Source organism: Pipra filicauda, unplaced genomic scaffold (genome assembly GCF_003945595.2).
Source record: "Pipra filicauda isolate LSUMZ 115617 unplaced genomic scaffold, ASM394559v2 scaffold54_size4384275_pilon, whole genome shotgun sequence".
NCBI lineage: Eukaryota > Metazoa > Chordata > Aves > Passeriformes > Pipridae > Pipra > Pipra filicauda.
In genome coordinates this window covers 859,826-878,210 of record NW_024104698.1, presented here as the reverse complement: position 1 = coordinate 878,210, position 18,385 = coordinate 859,826, and the positions used below count along the sequence as shown (strand labels likewise).

The 18,385-nt window shown below is 37.8% G+C and overlaps 1 protein-coding gene across 8 annotated transcripts in view; it reads right to left on the bottom strand.

Moving 5' to 3' along the window:
* Positions 1 to 7,574: 7,574 nt before the first annotated feature.
* The window catches only part of ATP2B1 (ATPase plasma membrane Ca2+ transporting 1), a 62,462-nt gene continuing 51,651 nt past the window's right edge, over positions 7,575 to 18,385 (bottom strand). For 4 of the 8 annotated variants that reach the window (XM_027732946.2, XM_027732943.2, XM_027732944.2 and 1 more), the window contains exons 19-22: positions 17,026 to 17,133; positions 15,045 to 15,227; positions 14,644 to 14,802; positions 7,575 to 10,483 (exon numbers count right to left, since the gene is read on the bottom strand). In XM_027732946.2, coding sequence (XP_027588747.1) covers positions 10,172 to 10,483; positions 14,644 to 14,802; positions 15,045 to 15,227; positions 17,026 to 17,133 — 762 coding nt within the window. In that variant the 3' untranslated portion in view covers positions 7,575 to 10,171. Of the gene's footprint in view, positions 10,484 to 14,576; positions 14,803 to 15,044; positions 15,228 to 17,025; positions 17,134 to 18,385 lie in introns of all 8 variants that reach the window. The other 4 variants (XM_027732949.2, XM_027732950.2, XM_027732947.2 and 1 more) reach the window with 4 other exon arrangements.

Below are 18,385 nucleotides of genomic sequence, written 5' to 3'. Positions count from 1 at the left end.
TGCTTGCTACAAAAGCTGCCTTCAAGATCACTCCTGCTGCAAGGAAGTTTTTCTGCCTTAGTATTCAATATGATCGTGAAACTTATGTCTTCACCAAAAATATATGAACGCTTGCAAAAAGGCACACTCTACTGTGATACACCACCTAATTATGTTATCCACATTTAACTTTGGTATTTTAAATAAAAAAACCACTAGATTAGGTTTCTTACATCAGTTTACCAAGAATATTTGGTGTTCTAGTCTTGTTACACTCCCTCAAACCTATCATCACTTAATGTGAAATCCTAGAATCCATAGTGTGTGTCAAATTTTGGTATTCAGATTCACAGCACAGTGAATCTCCTCCCAACCAAAACAAGAAGGTAACTGAAATACTCAAGCAATAGTATGAAGTGATAGAGGGCATAGTTTGTAGCACTCTTGACATTAGTGCCTCAAGCTGGATGAATCTGCTTTGAGAGATGAGCTTTTCAACCTGCATATTCATTCTTTTTCCTCCTTTCACTCCTACCCTGTTACCCTGCTTTTCTTCCCTAAAAGTTTTCAGCAACCTCCTTGCTGCTCACGCTTTTCTTTCCACTCTCCCCTTTTAACTCCTCCTTAACTCCCTTCATCTGCAGTTCTTTAGCTGTTCTTTCCTCCACCTCTAGACTAAGGCACTAGAAGTCACAGGGGGAGCACCTTTCTGCTAGAGTTTTGCTATGCAGAGAACAGCTAATGCAGCCATAGCATTCCATAAGCATCAGCTTGCAGCAGCAGTTTACCCAGAAGCAGTTCTGGTGTGGTTGACAAGGCTGTCACAGAAGCTGTTGACATGGCATAAGAGAAGGGATTGTGCAAGAAGAGAGGAGCAGAGCAGAGGAGGTAACCTGAGCCAGCATCAGGCACTACAATCCCACTGTGTGAAAAGCTCAGTTGCAAACTGATCACATCCCCCTGCAACTAGACCAAGCAGTTTGCTCAGAACAGGAACAGTTTTGCTGGAAAGCTAAGGCTGACTGTATAGATATTTAACAAGTTGCAACTTGTCCATGCTTTCCACTGGGATAGCAAAAGAGATCCCCAACACCAGCTGATCCTCCTTGGCAGGTGTCAAAGCTTGTTCAAAAGCCTGGAGATGGTAGAGTATCAGCAACAACAAGCATGAACAGAAAAATAACAAATCATTCTTCATAACACAAAAGCAAACCTCTTGAGCTGTATAATTTTATTAAGGTGGTTAGTACTTAAATATATTTTTCCATGAAGTTTCCTCAAAGGCCTGATTTCTGAGCTACACTACAACCATCAAACCTTCCAAGATTGAAGCAATGCAAGGAAGCCACAAGAGCACTTCTGTTGTATTTGGCAATATCCCAAACATAGTCAGTTTGGAAATAGCTATCTATGGCTTAACTGTTGGACTTGGATCAATTCCAAGTGCAATGTTTCACATTGGTTTTATGATAGTATGCATGAGTATGTTCCAGCATTCCAATCTTTTTGACAATGATTGTCAGAGATGAAGCATGAGTTTGGAAAACAAACATGAGGGGTCTATTGGTTATGCTGACTGCCTTCAGGGACAGTAACGAGGAAAGCAATGTAAAGTAGTGTTCTGAAGTAGCATTTTATCAGCTCAACTCCTCATCCAGTGATCAAAAAGCCTGTAGCACTTCTTCATTGGTATCAAAATGACACTTGATCATTTAGTTGATATTCAGACTTGGACTGTTTGTGGCCCTTTTGAAAAAGACTGAAGTCAGTAAGATTTAAAACTATAACAACTATATTGAAGTACTGACATGCCTGCAGAATTGCTTAGGCACTCCTGCTATCCCAAGCTCTTTAAAAATGGCAGCTCCAAGTACTTTTAACCTCCTGCTGTTGAGTTTTGTTTATTTTTTATTGAAACGTTAATGCATTTGAAATTAAACATGCTGCAATATACTGGTTCTACAGAAGAAAATTAAAAAAAAATTCTGCACCTTTAAGGTAGGGAGCTAAAACACAGCATATTGAAACTTAGTGTTGTAGGCACTCCCTCACATCCTCTAAATATCATTATTTTAAATCTGTTTTAGTTTCAAAAGCAATGTGCTTTATCTAACAAAAAAAGGCCGTGACAACTGTTTTGCATAAATCTAGCTGTTTTTTCAATAGTTAGAATATTGAATTTCTGTTTGAATCATCTCACATTAACATTTGGTCAGTGAGCCAGCTAGTTTTACTATACAGCTTATACGTGGACTCTTTGACAGAAGCTTTTTCCTGTTACACAGTTTTTAAGATCAGAATGACAGTTTCATAATGTTAGGCTTCCTACATTAGCATTAAAAGTTTTATAGGCAATTATGAGAGAACCATTAAAAAGAGAATCCAAACCTGATATAACACTGAGTTCTCTAAGTATAGCAAAGTATTTCTGGAACTCAAGGCAAAAGAGGGAGCATTTGTATGTAACAGCAGAACTGGCACTGCATTTCATTTAATCTCACTGATACTTTACGCAATTCTAAAACTTAGGTAGAAGCCTGTAACACCACTGCTCCATGAACTAAGGTAAGAAGAAAAGTCAGTTTATCAATTCCATGTAAATTATAGTCTTCTATGACTGAAAAGTATGTTTTCAGTGCTCTTTGTTCTTGATCCACTAGAACAATAATATAGATTTCATTAACTTCATACAGCTGCAAGAGAATCGTTTTTTAGTAACTGATCTTAAATTCATAAAACCAGAAAAAAACCCACAGTAACTTTGAGAAGAAGAAGCAGATTCCTAAGTAGAGAGCAGGGCAGTGAAACCACACAAATCTCCAAATAAGCTAGTTTTTAATTTTCCTTAGGAATAGCTACAACTTTTATTCTTTATAGACCTGAAAGAGACAAATAACAGAATGATGAGAAATCCTCTTCTTCCTTAAGGAGCAGCTGCTTTCCACACGTCTGCAGCATAGCTTTCTGGAGATCATGTTAAAATCTTCAGGCTTCCCTATGAATTACAGACTATTACTTGGCAGTGGCTAAGCATGCCTGGCTTGTAGTATAAAACACAAATGTTACAAGGCATAAGCAAAATTTAGTTACCCATTGAAGGCAGTTTAAAAATAGGATCACAGGATGATTCAGGTTGGAAAAAGGCTCAGGAAGTCACCTAACACAAACTCCTGCTCAAAGCAGTAGAACTTCATGGAGTTTCATATTATTTCATGAAGTATCATTCCTTTAATGCCTGCAAAGACAAAAAGGCTGTGAATTTTCCTCACTAAAGAGTTATTTTCTGCTGAATAGTCTCCCATCTGCACAAAAGAATAACTGAATAAGCTGTTACATGTAACATTTGAATACTGATTTTACCCAGTATTCCTCTTCACAGCTCAGAAATCTCCTCAGACAGCTGCCTGCAGAACTGCATTGCACTGTGATGGGATAAACTCAGGAAGGAGGGGAATGGCAGGGATTAGAAGCCTCACAAAATCTATGCAGTTCAGCACTGAACAGTAAAACCTAAGCTCTGTGTTATTTCTCCTGCAGGTTTCTCATGTAACAGGAGATGAGAAAAGCTCAAGTACAGTTTAAGCTTCACTGATCTTTACTAAGATTCACTGGAAGTAAGAAACCAAAATGCCAAGGCATCTGAAGCTTCCTACAATGAGTTTTTTATTCATGACCAGTAACTTAATCCTGACCATCTCTGAAATTTAAAAATATCACCACTGAAGGCTTCAAGATTAGATGTTAGCTTAAGTTCAACTCACTAGAGAACAACTGTATGAACTGTAAAGAGCACTATTTGCACCAAGCTTTGTGTTACTTACATTAATCATAGGGCAAAATTTTAATTATTTTTAGTTTCTTTTCAACTTGTAAGAAGATGATATGAAAAAGAGCTGCTAGAATAAACAAAAATGCACGCTTCTGTTTAATAAAAGATGCTTCTACAGAGGAATGGGCACAGCAAGTTTTCTTCCATGCACTTATGCTATCCCATTTCTTTTGCCCTTAATGGCCCCATCTTTCAAAAAAAGATCAAAGGCACTAGTGACATTTCAGATAACAAGTCCCTGTCTTGTAACCCTATGGGCCAGCACGCACAGGACATCATCTTGCATGCAGTAACTTAAAGCCTGAAAGTTGTAGCATTTTAGATAAAAAACAAGACAGGTAAGCTTGCTTATATTTAATCATATAATTTTGGGAGTACTTTTTAAATGGTAGCATCTTTCAGTGCTGTAGATCAGAGCAACTCATAGAAGAGCTCTTTTGACAAGATGTATGGAAAGAACTAGCTGTCACATGAAGCATTACAGCAGGCAGGTATCAGCAAGCCCATTGGTAAGGTCAGTTTAAGGTAAGTGAAAGGAAACTGTCAGTTTCTTTCTTGCTTTGGCTCAGGTTTGATCATTCCAGTGACTGATTTCTTTGTTGAATTCCATTTAAGTATACAAATAATATCCATGAAGCTAATGGAAAAACCCTATAGAATTACACCTCCTCCTCAAGAATTTCAGGATTACAGAATGGCCAAGGCTGGCAGGGGCCTCTGCAAGCCCCGCTAAAAGCAGCATCAGCTACTGCAGGTTGCTCAGAGCTGTGTCTAGTTGGGTTCTGAGCATCTCCAAGGATGGAGACTCCATAACCTCTCTGTGTATTTTCCCGTGTTCAGGCAGTTTCACATGCTGTCACTTGTGCCTGTTGCCTCTTCTCCTGTCAGTGGGCACCACTGAGAAGAGTTTTGCTCCCTCCTGTGATTCCACCCATCACACATGCACAATTGTGGCCAAATAGAGCCCTATACCACTGAAGAGCTTAAGGCTTGTTCTTGGGGTAGGGTGGTGGAGAGCAAGAGGGGCTGTTGAGCAGGGGAATCTGTGCAGTGCAGCACAGCCTGTGACTGCTTATGTTAATTCAGTTGTGGATTGATCACTCCTCTGTGTACAGGGGCTGCAGGTCAGGATCACTATGCTTGTTCAAACAGAAGTTATATCAGCTGGCTACCATACAAGGCCTTCACATGTATTTTGCCTATTAAGTCCTCGTAGGCCTTTTATGCATATTTTCAAAAGCCCTGCCTTTAGGTCTTTAGAAGTGGATCTTCAAGATATACCTGGCAAGACAAAATGATTTCCTACCCAAGGCTTAAAATTGAAAGTGTTACCCCAATTCTCAGCATTCTGTACATCTTGAAACATGACAAAAGTACCACAATGTAGAGCAGAACCATGTCTATATACCAAAGTGCTTTCATATAAGCAGGCTCAGAGTTATGAATGAACATCAAGGTCCCAGCTAGGTAAAGGGTTTTTTACAAACTATCTGGGGGAATCATTCGGTCTTAAATGTTCATTCTCTACTGCTCCTTCTATGTTCATTCTTAGTCTAAAACCTAATCCTTCAAGCCTTCACACCAACTAAAGAGTGGAAGAAGCAGATTAAGGACCCTTCACTAAAAACAGCAAAGGCCACATTGCACAGCAATTTTCCAATGTGTTTACTGACAGTGGGTGAGATCTTGAAGTAGAAAGTAGAAGAGAAGATCAAAAGTCAGGACAGAAAGATGAAAAAGGAGACAAATCCACAGTTGCACCTTCACTGATTCCCTATAATCGCCCTTGTCAGAATGGAAGGGAGAAGAAAGGAAGGAGATATTTTAGGTCATGTCTATATACTGCTAGGTTTATTAGAACAGAGCCTAATTGATTTGGCAAAAGGAAAAAAAGCTAGTAATAACCCATTTTTTTTTAATTTAAGTTTGACAGAAACTACCTTTTCCAGAGTATTTTTTTTTATTTAAAAACATTAATTTGAGTGCTTTTTAGATGATGGTTCTCAATTAATTAAATCGTTGCCCTGATCAGAATATTAATGAGAAATACATGGCAAGTGAGTAAAGATATACCTTCCATCTTTAAAGCAGTGTTGTCCAAAAGCAAATCCTATTGTTTCCTACCAAAATATCAGTTCAGAGAATTTCCTATTTCATGTAATCTGTGCCTGACTCATGTATCCTTCGACAGGTCCTATGACAAGGATAGAATGTTGTAAAGTTCATTTTGCAGATTCTCTCCTGAAGTACATAGCACAAAACACTATGCAGTAGCTGCCAGCACAGTATACAAAATAAGCTATGGATTTCCCCACAAACATCAGCCAAATAGAGGCTTACCTTCCTGAGATCTTGAGACTACCTTAGGTCATAACTGAAGAGGCTTCATACCTTCAGCTATCAGAGCAAACAACTTGTGGTAGACTGAGAAGATCAAGTTAAATCCCGTATTTGTACAACCGAAATTGTCAAAGATAACAAACAAGTCTTCTAGGGTTTACTTGTAGGGTGGCTTTGGATTTTTGTTGTACTCTAAATCAGAAGTTTTAGGAGGCTTTTCACACAAAGCATTTGAACTATACACTCTGATTCTCTGCAAGAGACTGAAAACTTTAAAATATGAAAAGCCATATTCATTCTGTGCCTTAGCAGTTGTCATAGGGCAATGCCAAGATTGTGCCTTTGCCAAGGAGGAAGACATTGTAAGTTTTCTGTATGGTCATAGTCTTCCAGCTTACTTCAGCTTCATGCCCTGCAAGAGAGGCAGCCTAGGAAAGCCAATGAAGATATTCCGAATAGTTAGATGCTACTACTAGCTTTACAATGACGCAGAGGGATACAGGATGCATACTTCCATTTCAGTGAGCAACTACTGCTTCACATATGGATTGACATTTGTCACTACACCAGAATATGAGATGTCCGGTGATCTTCCAGTATTCCAGAATGTCCACTTCCACCAAAAGCTGTTAATTCCCAGAAATACTCCTGCTAGTTATTTTTCCAAGGGTTAATTTCCACTGTCTTCTAGTAGGGGCAAGCCAAGGAACCCTTTTCAGCCTAATAATTGTACAATTGTTCTGCTTTAATTCATGTAATTCTTAGTATGATCTGGATTATTCTAGAGCTCTGCAGAGGCTGAAACTACTAGCAGTAGCAAGTGAACTTATCAGGCCTTTGGAATAACTTCCCAATACAGTCAGCCATACACAAATTATCCTTCCATGAATATTACACTTGCTTCCTTACTTCAAAACCCATTGGAAAACTTCCTGTTATTCTTAGAAAGTCACTGAGTATGTTAGTTTATATTTTTTGTCTGCTTATACTTGCTGCAAACTCTGCATTTACCCATTGGTTTGGCATTAAGGCATTTGTTTGCATTATTCTCTACAGACTACTCTATGATGCAGCATTTTCCTCTTCCTGTTAAGACCAATATGGAAAAAATGAGTGCTCTTATATGACAAGTTTCATCTCTCCTTCAAAGCCAAGATGAGGTGTCCTAACATTTGCCTTATACACAACTATAACAGACATCCTACCCAGGAAACAGCATTTTCAGCCACTTAAAACAGCAGTCAGTCTAGAACTGAGCTTATGTTCAAAGTTGCTATTACTTGACCATGTATACCATATATACCATGACCTCTTGAAAGCGAATGAGCTTAAAGTTGTAGCAAGAGCTATTTTATAGAATTGGCATGCATTTCAGGTTTAAATCAGTACTATACTGACATTCAAGAATTTCAGTCCCCATACAGACTGAGATGAACAGCACTTTTATTTATTTCAATTACAAGAAGAAAGACAAGTAAACCTTACAACCAGAAAGGCAATGAAGGCCTCATGACCTTAGTGAAAACCACTTAATAATCTAGGCAACGTTATGATTTCTTGAGATGACGAAGAAAACATACCCCCTCTTAAAACAACTTTTCCTCATTTCTATAAGGAAATTTTCCTGTAGGAACAGCACACTGATGTTAACAGAATCAAGAGGGACTACTGATGTACAAAGCCTACATTCACCCTCCCAGCCCCCAGCAAAAGGCTTAAGTGTAAATTTTATTCCAAAAAAGATAACATGCAGTCATGACCACATCTAGAGAGGGAAAAATTTAAGTCTGTTTTTCAAATGAAGTCAAATTATTACTCATTAATGAAGTTAAATGAAGATACTTTTTCACATGGCAGTGTATTTCATGGCTAAAGAAAATTCTCATTTTAAACCAGTGCTTATCCAACTTTTGTAGTAGAGAGTGAACAGCTTATATAAAAACTGATCCCCCTACCAAGCACTCTAGATAAGAACTATGATGTAAGAAAAGTGCTAGAAACACATGGGAAAAATTACTATACAAAGTGTCAAGTGCAAACCCCCCCACCCATTGCCTAAAATTCAGTGTATTTACTGAAGTACAATAGAAAAGACTGAATTCAGGAGTGGTTGACAGTCAGATACAGTGCTACAGGTTGAACATTAGCCTCTAAAGGACAAACTCAAGCATGAATGTATCCCACCACAAGGGAAAGATTTGCTTGAGCTTCCCAATCTGCTAATTTCTGCAGATTGCTCTGCTATTATCGCCTTCCTCATTACCAACTTAATTCCTGCACTCCTTTGAAGGGACTCCTTTAAAAATTCTGGATTATTTGACAAAAAAAATTCACTCGCTATTTCAAAGAATACAGAACTGGGAAAAAAAGTTTACGACTCCTCCCTTCTGTTGCTCTTCTAAGCAGTATTAGACCTAGAAAGCATGAGAAAGTGCCAGATCAAGTCCTGTTCGATCATCTTTTGGTCTTTGAACAACACAGTTGAGGCAGACCGTAACTTCTTCAGTCAATCTCTAGTCTGTCAGTTCTGGTGCATTTCACGCATGCTATATGTCAGTTCTCAGTTTCCCCTCACTTAAATTGTCAGGGATACATTTATTACACAGTACTCACAGGAAGTCTCGGAATTTCAGGCAGACCTATTCATTCTCAAGGAGTGTCCTTTTGTTCAGTGAAGACTTTTGAGTATCTTAGCTTACACATTCATTCTGGAAGCAGCCGCCATGATTCCATTTACCCAAAGCACTATCTGGAGTGGGGCTGTTACCATCTTGAAATTGCAGTTTAAAGTTAACCAGTAATACAGAAGAGTACTTTTCCATACTTCCAGTGAAGGAGCTGAGAAAAAAAGATCTGTAAGAAACCATTGCTGCAATTTTATTTTAACAAAAGGGCAGATTTATTCATGTTTACAAACAAGTTTCAAAAACAAAAAGGAGAACATGTATGCTACCCACTAACAACCTTTCAAAATGCCAACAGCCCTCATGCTGCATGAAGGATTCTATAGATTAGAAAAAAATCACAGTTCCACTCACAGTTCACCAAGACAGCACTAAACTAACATGATTAGACAAAAACAAAGGACTAAGATTCTGATGTATTTTGATTTAATCCATTTTGCCCGAGATAACAGAAATATTTCAAGCAAGTTCCATCACATATTGATGTCCTGCATTAAACAATCCTAAGTTCTGAACAAAAGTTATTCATTAAGTTTCTCAAAATTTTTAAAAATTAAACAGTTGTTTCAAAACCATTAAGTAGTAAATGTATTTAAGAAACTAATTAGGACAGAGGCCATAACTTCATTAGAACACCACTGCTCATGTTTTTACAAAGCATTAGTGTTATCTATTTGGCTATTAGTAGTAGCAATTTATCTACAATATTTAACAAGGTAAATTGCAGGCAAAATTTAGTACAGTTTCAATAGAAACACCCTTTTCCTGAAAATACAGCAGTATTTGAAGGACTAGTTTTTTTTTTGTTGTTTTTTTATTTTTTTGTTTTCTTTTGTTTTCTTCTCTGCATCATTTATAAGGAAGCTTCCCATCTATGAACAGGAACAAAAAAGTATCTACAAACCTTGTAAACAGATCTGTATCATTTATAAACATAAATAATCCAAATTATTAACAGCCAACAGCAGAAATTAAAGTATCAATTCAATGATCCAGGGCCTCCTTGACCTTCCCAGCCTTCCCCTCAGAAAAGGATCATGATAAACTAAAGCTCTGCTAACACACTCTTCAGGATCATTCTTAAGTACAACAGATGATCCACAGGTCACTTATGCCGAGTTACTGTTTATCTGTCAGAGTTCATTATTACTCCCACCCCCAGAAAAGCACCCTCCAGTCTGGCAGAAAGCTTTTTTTAAAAAAATAAATCTACATTCGTACAAGTGTGTCTTCTGTTGAAGTCCAAGACAAGAATATCATCTTGTCCATCATAATGTGTGAAGAGACCCAGTTTCAATTTCTTTACAAAGCAGCTAGTGTGTTAACATTCAGCTTACAATCAGAGTGATGTTTCCAAACTATGTAGTGGGCTTCCTGGGGATGAAGAGGTAGCAGACTTGTTCATGTCTGTTGTAAGGTGAATTCCACTGTCAACCGCATTGTTATTTTTATTGGGAGAGGGTGGGGGAGTAGAATTGCGTTTTGTTGGCGCATCATCTTCAGCATCAGTATCATCAATAAGGGGAATATGAGGTTCGGAGTCTTCTATTCTAAACTCAGGATGCGTCATAAAATTGTGAATTGAACTTCGTGTCTCAGGTTTCTCTAGCCCCTCGTACAAGGAGCTACGAAATGCATTCACCACTCGGATCTGTAAACAAAGAAAAAAAGCTTGTTAAAATGCTGCAGATTTACTGGTAATGGCATGGTTCTTATGAGTTTGAATCCACAAACAGCTAGACATGAGTGAATCGAATTTGTATGATGCAGTGGAACTTGCAATAAACTGTAAAAAATGAAGAGCATTTCAGTAGAGCACTGCCAGTCTACACAGTAGGAATAAAAATTGTGAAAGTATTGCAAAAAGCTGAAGGGCCCTAAAAATTCAGACGTGGCACTAGAATTGTTCAATTATTTAACATGGGCTAAGCATTTTTCAGAAGTGAGGCCAACAATTATTTACTTCTTTACAAATTACATAAATCTTAATGAGTGTTTTATTGAATACTTGGGGGAGATTGGAGGGACAGAAGGAGGGATATGCTGAAAATAAGTTAGGGGATAAAAAGGGTTACTAATTCTCATGCTAGGAATTAGGATGTCAACTGACTATGAAAAAGCCAAGCAAGTGTAAGCCAATGTCACAATGACTGAACATTAACGAAGTCATGCAAAAAAGGATACCACTATAACAGCTGTAAAAATTCGAGTATATACCCATTTACCACACTATAGAAAGTTCCTTAGTGAATAGTGCTTTGGAAACTTAAGACCAGCACTATGAAATTGAACAGTGTATTGTACAGTTTAGTAGGCAGGACAGGTTGTAACTTTGAAGAGACTACTTAAGTGCCAACAAGTATGAGAAAAGCAGGGTGATCAGCCTTTGCTCGAGTCTTCAATTTACCTTGAATTCATGGATGAAATTCCCAGGCTGAGTATTGTTTTGTATCTTTATATTGTTTAATAGTTTTCAAATCCGAAAGCTTACAGATTCATAGCTAAACCTTTCATAGTTAAAAGAACAGCTTCATTTTACTAATTGTGCACGTCTAGGTTGACTTGAATTTCAAACTGTAATTTGAATGATCAAACCAGCTGCCCACACCCCCCTTCTCTAAAGTCCCACATCTCCCTGACCAACTACAGGAATTCAGGATTCATTCTTGAACTGATAAACCAAGTCCGTGACCTCTTTGTCCAACACTTCTGCCAATATACAGTTTCCGCCTTCTGTTAACTCCCCATTCAATCTCAACATCCTTAAGTCTCCAGCAAAGCAGTGTCAAATAGTGTTAAACAGTAAGCAGCAGAGCAACTCCGTAGTAAATAAGAACTTACTGTTACAAACAGCAAGTCAAATTTAAAGCTTTTTTTAGCACATCCAAGATGACCTGTTTCAAGCTGAGAAATATGTCATGACTAGTACTTCCATACTGTTCCGTGATAGTAAAAATAAAGTGACTTCCAGGCGAAGGAATGAGACTGGAAGGTCAAGCAGATCAAGAGCACAGACTTCAAAGCAGCTAAGATAAAACAAGGAAGTTCACTGTAAACAGAGAAGGGATCCTCAAAAGCAATGCATTAAATCAAATTTGTTAAACAGAATCACTGCACATGATAAAGTCTTATGTCCTGACCTCTAGAAATAGCATTGTTTCCCCACGGCTCCTCCCTCAGACCACTTGCACAAAGAATTTTACTCAAAAGCTATCGTGTCCCCATTTTTATACTACAGGTACACGCTGAGCCCAATTCACCATGGAGACGGGGAAGAGAGCACAGGGGGTGCGGGGACAATACAGGGGTGGGGCACGCACGCAAGGGGGAGGACATAACTATCACTAAAGGGATGACAGGTAATAGGCTGAATGTGCTAGAGAAAAGATTACAAGAGCAGCTAGTACTTAACTGTTCATCCCATGAAAAAATTGAGCACGCTGTCAAGGAGTTGGCGCGTTACATGAGGTTTAAACAAGTCCAGCCAGCTGCAAAACTGTCTTGGCACTTACCAAGAAAATTAGCAGTGACAGTGTCAGACTGAAAGTTTGCAATGCCTTTATTTGGCATGTTGCATCCCACTGTGCCATTTATATGGCAACATGAAATATGAATGTCTCCTGGGACGGTTTTTTATTGCTAACAGACGAGAAGTTAGAACATCAGCAATAATGGAAAACAATTTTTGGCTTAACAGGACAGCTGTAATTATCATAGAATATAAACATACCCACAATAAAAGTTCAGTTTCCATGCAAAATGCATACTACCTAAGTGGACTAGACACTATAGCAAACCTAGGACCATCAAAGAGTCCAGCCGTAAAGGCAGAAATCAAACTATCAGCATTTTAAGCTATATTTTAAAAGGGTAAATCTAGCATTTTTAAGGCTTTCTTTTCAACTACTCACAATAATTAGACTAGAGGGATAACTATAAATAAATTGCATAAGTGAGGAGCAAACAAGACAATTTGTTAAGTGTAATTTATACTGTCATCAGGCCTTGCTCATTTAAGTACCAGAATAGCATGGAATGCAGTAAGCACTCCAAGTCGTCCTAGCCAGACAGCTGCTTAAGAGTTGCAACCTTCATAGGAAAAGCTGAACTTTCTTCCAACAAACAGTTCCAAAAGAGAGACAGTAACACATCTGCTTCCCATTAATACATATATTAGCTATCAAAAGTTGTCCTTCTAGAGAGCGTAGCAGAAGGCTGTACTACTTCGTGAGGATAAAAAACTAGTTCTCTCCTATGGTAGCTCTGTATCTGCATTGGTCATTTGATGCAATGAGATGCTGCAGTGCCCAATAGATTCTGCTCAAATAGCAGCATGGAATGACATTGCTCTCTAGAGAATTCTGAATGTCTAATTAATGTTCTGGAGTGTAGTTAGGGATACAGGTTACTAATTAGCATTTTAACTAGGAGATGCAATCCTGTGCTTCATTTTGTGTTCTTGAGGCATGCAAATTTGTGAGCAGAGCTTCTCAATAATACTGCAAGGTAGGGAAATAGCTGTCTCACCAATGGAGAACAAATACAGTGTTAAACACTTGTGCAAGCTCACACGCAAATTCTGGCCAAGCCCAAACATAAAAACCAACAAATTAAAAAAAAAATCTGAAAAGACTATTTCATTTGAGACAGCTCCTGAAATTAAGGGTCTTCATCCACCTGGTAATCTGAAAGATTAAGTGGGTAGGGGAAGAGGGAGAAGAAGCCCTCTCAGAGCTATTTTAAAAAACAATTATTTACCAGATCTCTAGGAAGTTAGAGAAGGAAGTTAAAAGAAGGAAGTTAAATGTGAGATATAATTAAGATGGAAAATTCTTTCAGCAAAGATATTGGCTATCAGTATTTAACTACAACTGCTATGCATCTTCAGGCTCCAGAGTTTAGGCCTACATCCAAGAGTAATTAAATCTCTAGCCTCTACAGAGAGGAAGGCTGAAACTGAAACGCCACTTAATAGCACAATATAGAGAGGGCAGAATTAAGGTGACACAAACTTCTCTTTCACTGATGGCTTATGAACTGCTCCCCGAAGAACCTAGAGAGGAAAAAAAACCCTTCAGATTTGAATGGAAGTTTCCCCATTTAATGCTTAAACATTTTTTTCTTCTTATATTAGCTAATTACATATTTCTTCTGATTTGTATGTATTTTAGAAGCCTTGTTTTGCCACCTGAATCCTGATGTTGAGAAAGCTGTTATTCAGTAAATAAGGTCCAACGAAAGCAGAGATTCATAAAGTTCCTCACACGCTACAACGAAAATGCATTTAGTGCTCCATGCTCTAACTACATTCATATTTTCAACATATCATTTGCTTCCAAATCAGCTTGCTTATTTAAGTATTGTACTGCAGTGCAAGAGATCTATTTTTGTTGGCCTGGGTCCACGATTATACAGTTAATTCACTTATACAATGTAAGTCACCCTATGAGGCATATACTCGAAAATTTACAACAGTTTTCCCTGTTTATCTTAAAAATCCCTCTGTACACGAATGGATGAAGGCACAGGATGCGCAGGCTCACAGCTTTCACATTAAAGTCTTGTTGAAATTGTTCCACCTGTTCTCAGCCCTCTAAGAAAAAAAAAGTCTCGAGGACTCCACTTTGTGGAAGAGCTCTATAAAAGCCTGAACGATGATTTTAAGTACTAAGGAGAAAATGAGAAACGTTAGGTACGTGGATTAGGAAATGTTAATTTCATGCACTTTAGGAACACACACTCACACCCCACAGTAGTAGAAGCAGTAGTAGAGGAAAACACTACATGTGTAGGGGTAGAAATATTTGTTACATCATGGTGCTGGCTGGCGATGGAGGGTTGCCGCCTTAGAGCCCCCTGAATGGTACTTCCACTCTGGAAAGCATTCACTACATCCATCTGCAAGGAATCAGAGATTGTGACAGCTTGCTCAGCAAGAGAGAGAGAGAACAAGAGAAAGGACCATCCCATCTATAACACACAAAAAAGTAAAGAAAAAAAGGCACTTTTTTAAAAATAGAGCAGATATATAGGCAAGAGTTGCATTTAAAGCTGAAGAAAACAGAGGACCCTGAGGGATTACGCATCCACCCATACCCCCTTTTGACAGTCTCAGTCACACCACTTAGAACTGCCACCTTAGTCAAAAGGGCTGGAGATGGAGAGATTTCCCTCATAAAACCCACTGTGTCCTACCTTTTTCAAGACCATACCTGAGTTTGTATTCTGTTTAGGCCTCTAAACCACAAGATCTGACCACGACGCAATTCTCTCTCAGCATGATCAATCTCCTCTACATCTTCTGCTAGTTCTTCTTCAGGAATCTCTTCCTTTTGTGTTCCATGACCAGCTTCTTTGAGGAATTTCAGACGGCTGGTTGGAATTGTTGAAATCAACTAACAGTGAATGAAATATATAAATCAGGATTGTTCTTTTTTTTTTTAACAACAACAACAACAAAAAAAGGCTTAGCATGATATCCTGCATACAATTAGCAAAGTTGAAAACAGCAATTACATAAATGCATCAACGTAGAGCGATCACTCCAGCTGAATAGCTGCAAAGCTGTGAATATCTTTACCAACTCAAATGAGGTGTGAAATTAAACTTGGACTACAAAAAAACCTTGCCAGGGACAAAGAATTCCATGTTAACGTTACCTGACAATGCCAGGAAGGAACAATACTGAAGCTAAAAAGTCATTAATTCTGTAGCTTATACTTGTATCTAGAGCTTTCAGAGCTCCACCAGTTTAACGAGCATGATGTGTTACCTCAAATGAGACCTACATCACCTAAAGTAGCCACAATTAATTCAGAAATACAGAACAGACATTCATTCATTTGTGACCTGGAAGTTATGAATCCATTTTCAAGGCGAGTGATGTTTTCAAAATTGTATGTATCCCAAACTGTTACTTTGCTACTTGGGGTATAGCACTTTATTTATCTTAAGCTAATCAAAAGCTGCATCTGGCTGTTCCAGCTTTCCTTTTCATCCCCACCTTCAGGGCTAATCTGGTGAACTATGTAGTTAGGGGGCGTCATCTTTTCATACATCCCATCTAGCAGCTTCACAGGAATTCCAAGTCTGCTTTCCTTGATCATCGCAAACTTAGGACCATTTCCACAGCTGCAGAGGAAAAAAGACTGCTCCAAAAGCAAGATAAACAGCCCTTCATGCTGAAACTGCTACTATGAATGCTCTCAGCTCTTTGACTTTAATGAGATGCTAGAGCAGAATGAACTGCAGTAGGGAAGCTCTGCCCTCGCAAGACATTTTGGGTCAAAGGTATTTCAAGCCGTCTCAATTCTCTTCTAGGCTACTTTTAAACCTCAGAGTGACTCTATTTGATTTTTTAAATAATTAATTTTCCAGAGAACCTTCTTAAAAAGCGTACCCACTTTTAGAATATGCATCTATGTATGTATTTACAACTAAAACACACCCTACCAATATTATGTTGAAACATGGAGTCTCTTTTACATAACAGAAGGAAATAAACTGTAATGAAAAACTCTTCATGTGGTATGAAAAGTTTAAACAACTGTCATTAAATAACAGAAAACTCCATAGCTCTAAAGTTTCATGTAAATAAGCTTGCTGCTTACAAGCACTGTCATACATGCAATAGTAATGAAACCCTGGGGAAGAGGGGGTAAGTCAATATGTAATAGCTTAATAGATAGAAAGACTTTCCAATTATTTCACAATTATGCAAATGAAGATTAAAGAGAAAGTTGTTTTGAGTTTTGCTGCCTTTCTTGCTACTCCAGGACATTTTGAAATCAAGAAAATATTAGCAAGTTTAACAACTCTGATTTTTCAAAAAAAAAAAATTTAACACCAAGTTAAACATATTTCAACATTAACATGTTCATTCCATCTTGTATTCTTACAAAACTTTCTGGTACTAATCTGGCTGAAGATATAATTTCATATCTAAAAGGTAACTACAGCTGATTCTAGTTTAAAAATACTCAACAAATCAGCCACAGAACCTAGTTATGAAATGTATTTAAACTAAGGAATTTCTAGCTATTGAACTAGTCAGTTTTCATCAGCATTTACCATTAATCCCATATACCCACATACAGTACACTTGAAAGATCTGAATGCTAGTGTATTTGTATTTTCTATGTAAAGTATACTAATACAAGCAGATATTTGGCATTTTGAAAAATGCTAATTTACCTGGCCCCAGAGTAGTGTGCCCATGCCCAGGAAAATGGACCACAGCCACTGTTCAATTGAGAGTTCTGAGCAACTGAAAGGCTTCCCACCAAACTGCACAATAACTATCTGTGAAGAGCAACATCATTAAACATGTATCAGTGACCTGTTACTAAAAAATTCCCTAATGTGGCAAGATCACTACAGGCAACTCTGCATTAGAACGTAAGATTTCTCATCTTATTAAGCATACTCTTCCACTATCTCAGCAGTTTGAGCAGGTTTCCAAACCTAAGCCATCTTTTAGGCTTTTCAGTCTTTCAAGAACTACTCATTCTTCAAACGTCACACTCACAGAAACCTGTTGAGTCCTTCATATTGCTTGCAGTTTTTTCATTTCACAATTACAGCATGTATTTGATGCTACAAATTTACAGTGATTATTTCTCCTATAAACACCCATCTCAGAACTAATTTGATTAATAAACTTGTATTAATAGAAATCACAGATGTGTAAGACATGAAATATTTCAGAAGTAAATCTACAGGATATTACTATGTATCCCATCAGTGTTAAATGTCAGATTTAAATCACCACAGTGTGACAACTACATAGGAATTGTGGGGGAAGGGGGCAGAGATCTCAAAAGTTTAATTGAGTTCCTACTGACTTACCTATTATAACAAGCTGTATGAACTCTAATAAGCAAGGTATCCCTCTGTATAGGAACTATATGCATGAAAGTCTGCCCTGGAGAATCAACAATTTAAAGTAACAGGGCAGGCATGAAAAGGAGACAGTATTGACCATTAAGTAGGACACATGACAGCCAAAGAGTATCTTCTTTTATTAACACAGAATAAAACACAGACAAAAACTCAGGACTTGGGAAGGCCACCAAGTTTATAAAGGAAACACAGTTGTATGAGCAATTTCTAAATGTTTGGCTTTGTTGCACAACAACAGTCAATCTGCTGCATATGCAACCCTAAAAATAAGAGTAGCTTCTGTAGAAGTGTCATCTAAAAAAACCTAAACCTGAGAGAGTAAGTGCCCTAACTTTACATGAAGCAACAGTGCATACATTTGCAATGCTTGGACTGCTATGAATTCCATCAACTTCATGGAATCCCACATCTACGGAGAAGCGTAATGGGTAGGTTAAATCTTACATCTGCAATAAGTTAATTTAAAATGAAAGCGTTCTGAAATAAAGTAGTATACTGATTTGTTAGAATTTCTTCTGATTAATTAAAGTTAAGGCCCTTTAGAAGGTGAAACTATTTCTTGTAAACTATTTTCTTTAGATTGAATTTTAACTTGGTGTTTCTCAACACCAGCTTGTTAACCAAATCAATTTAAGATAATTTCATTTCATTT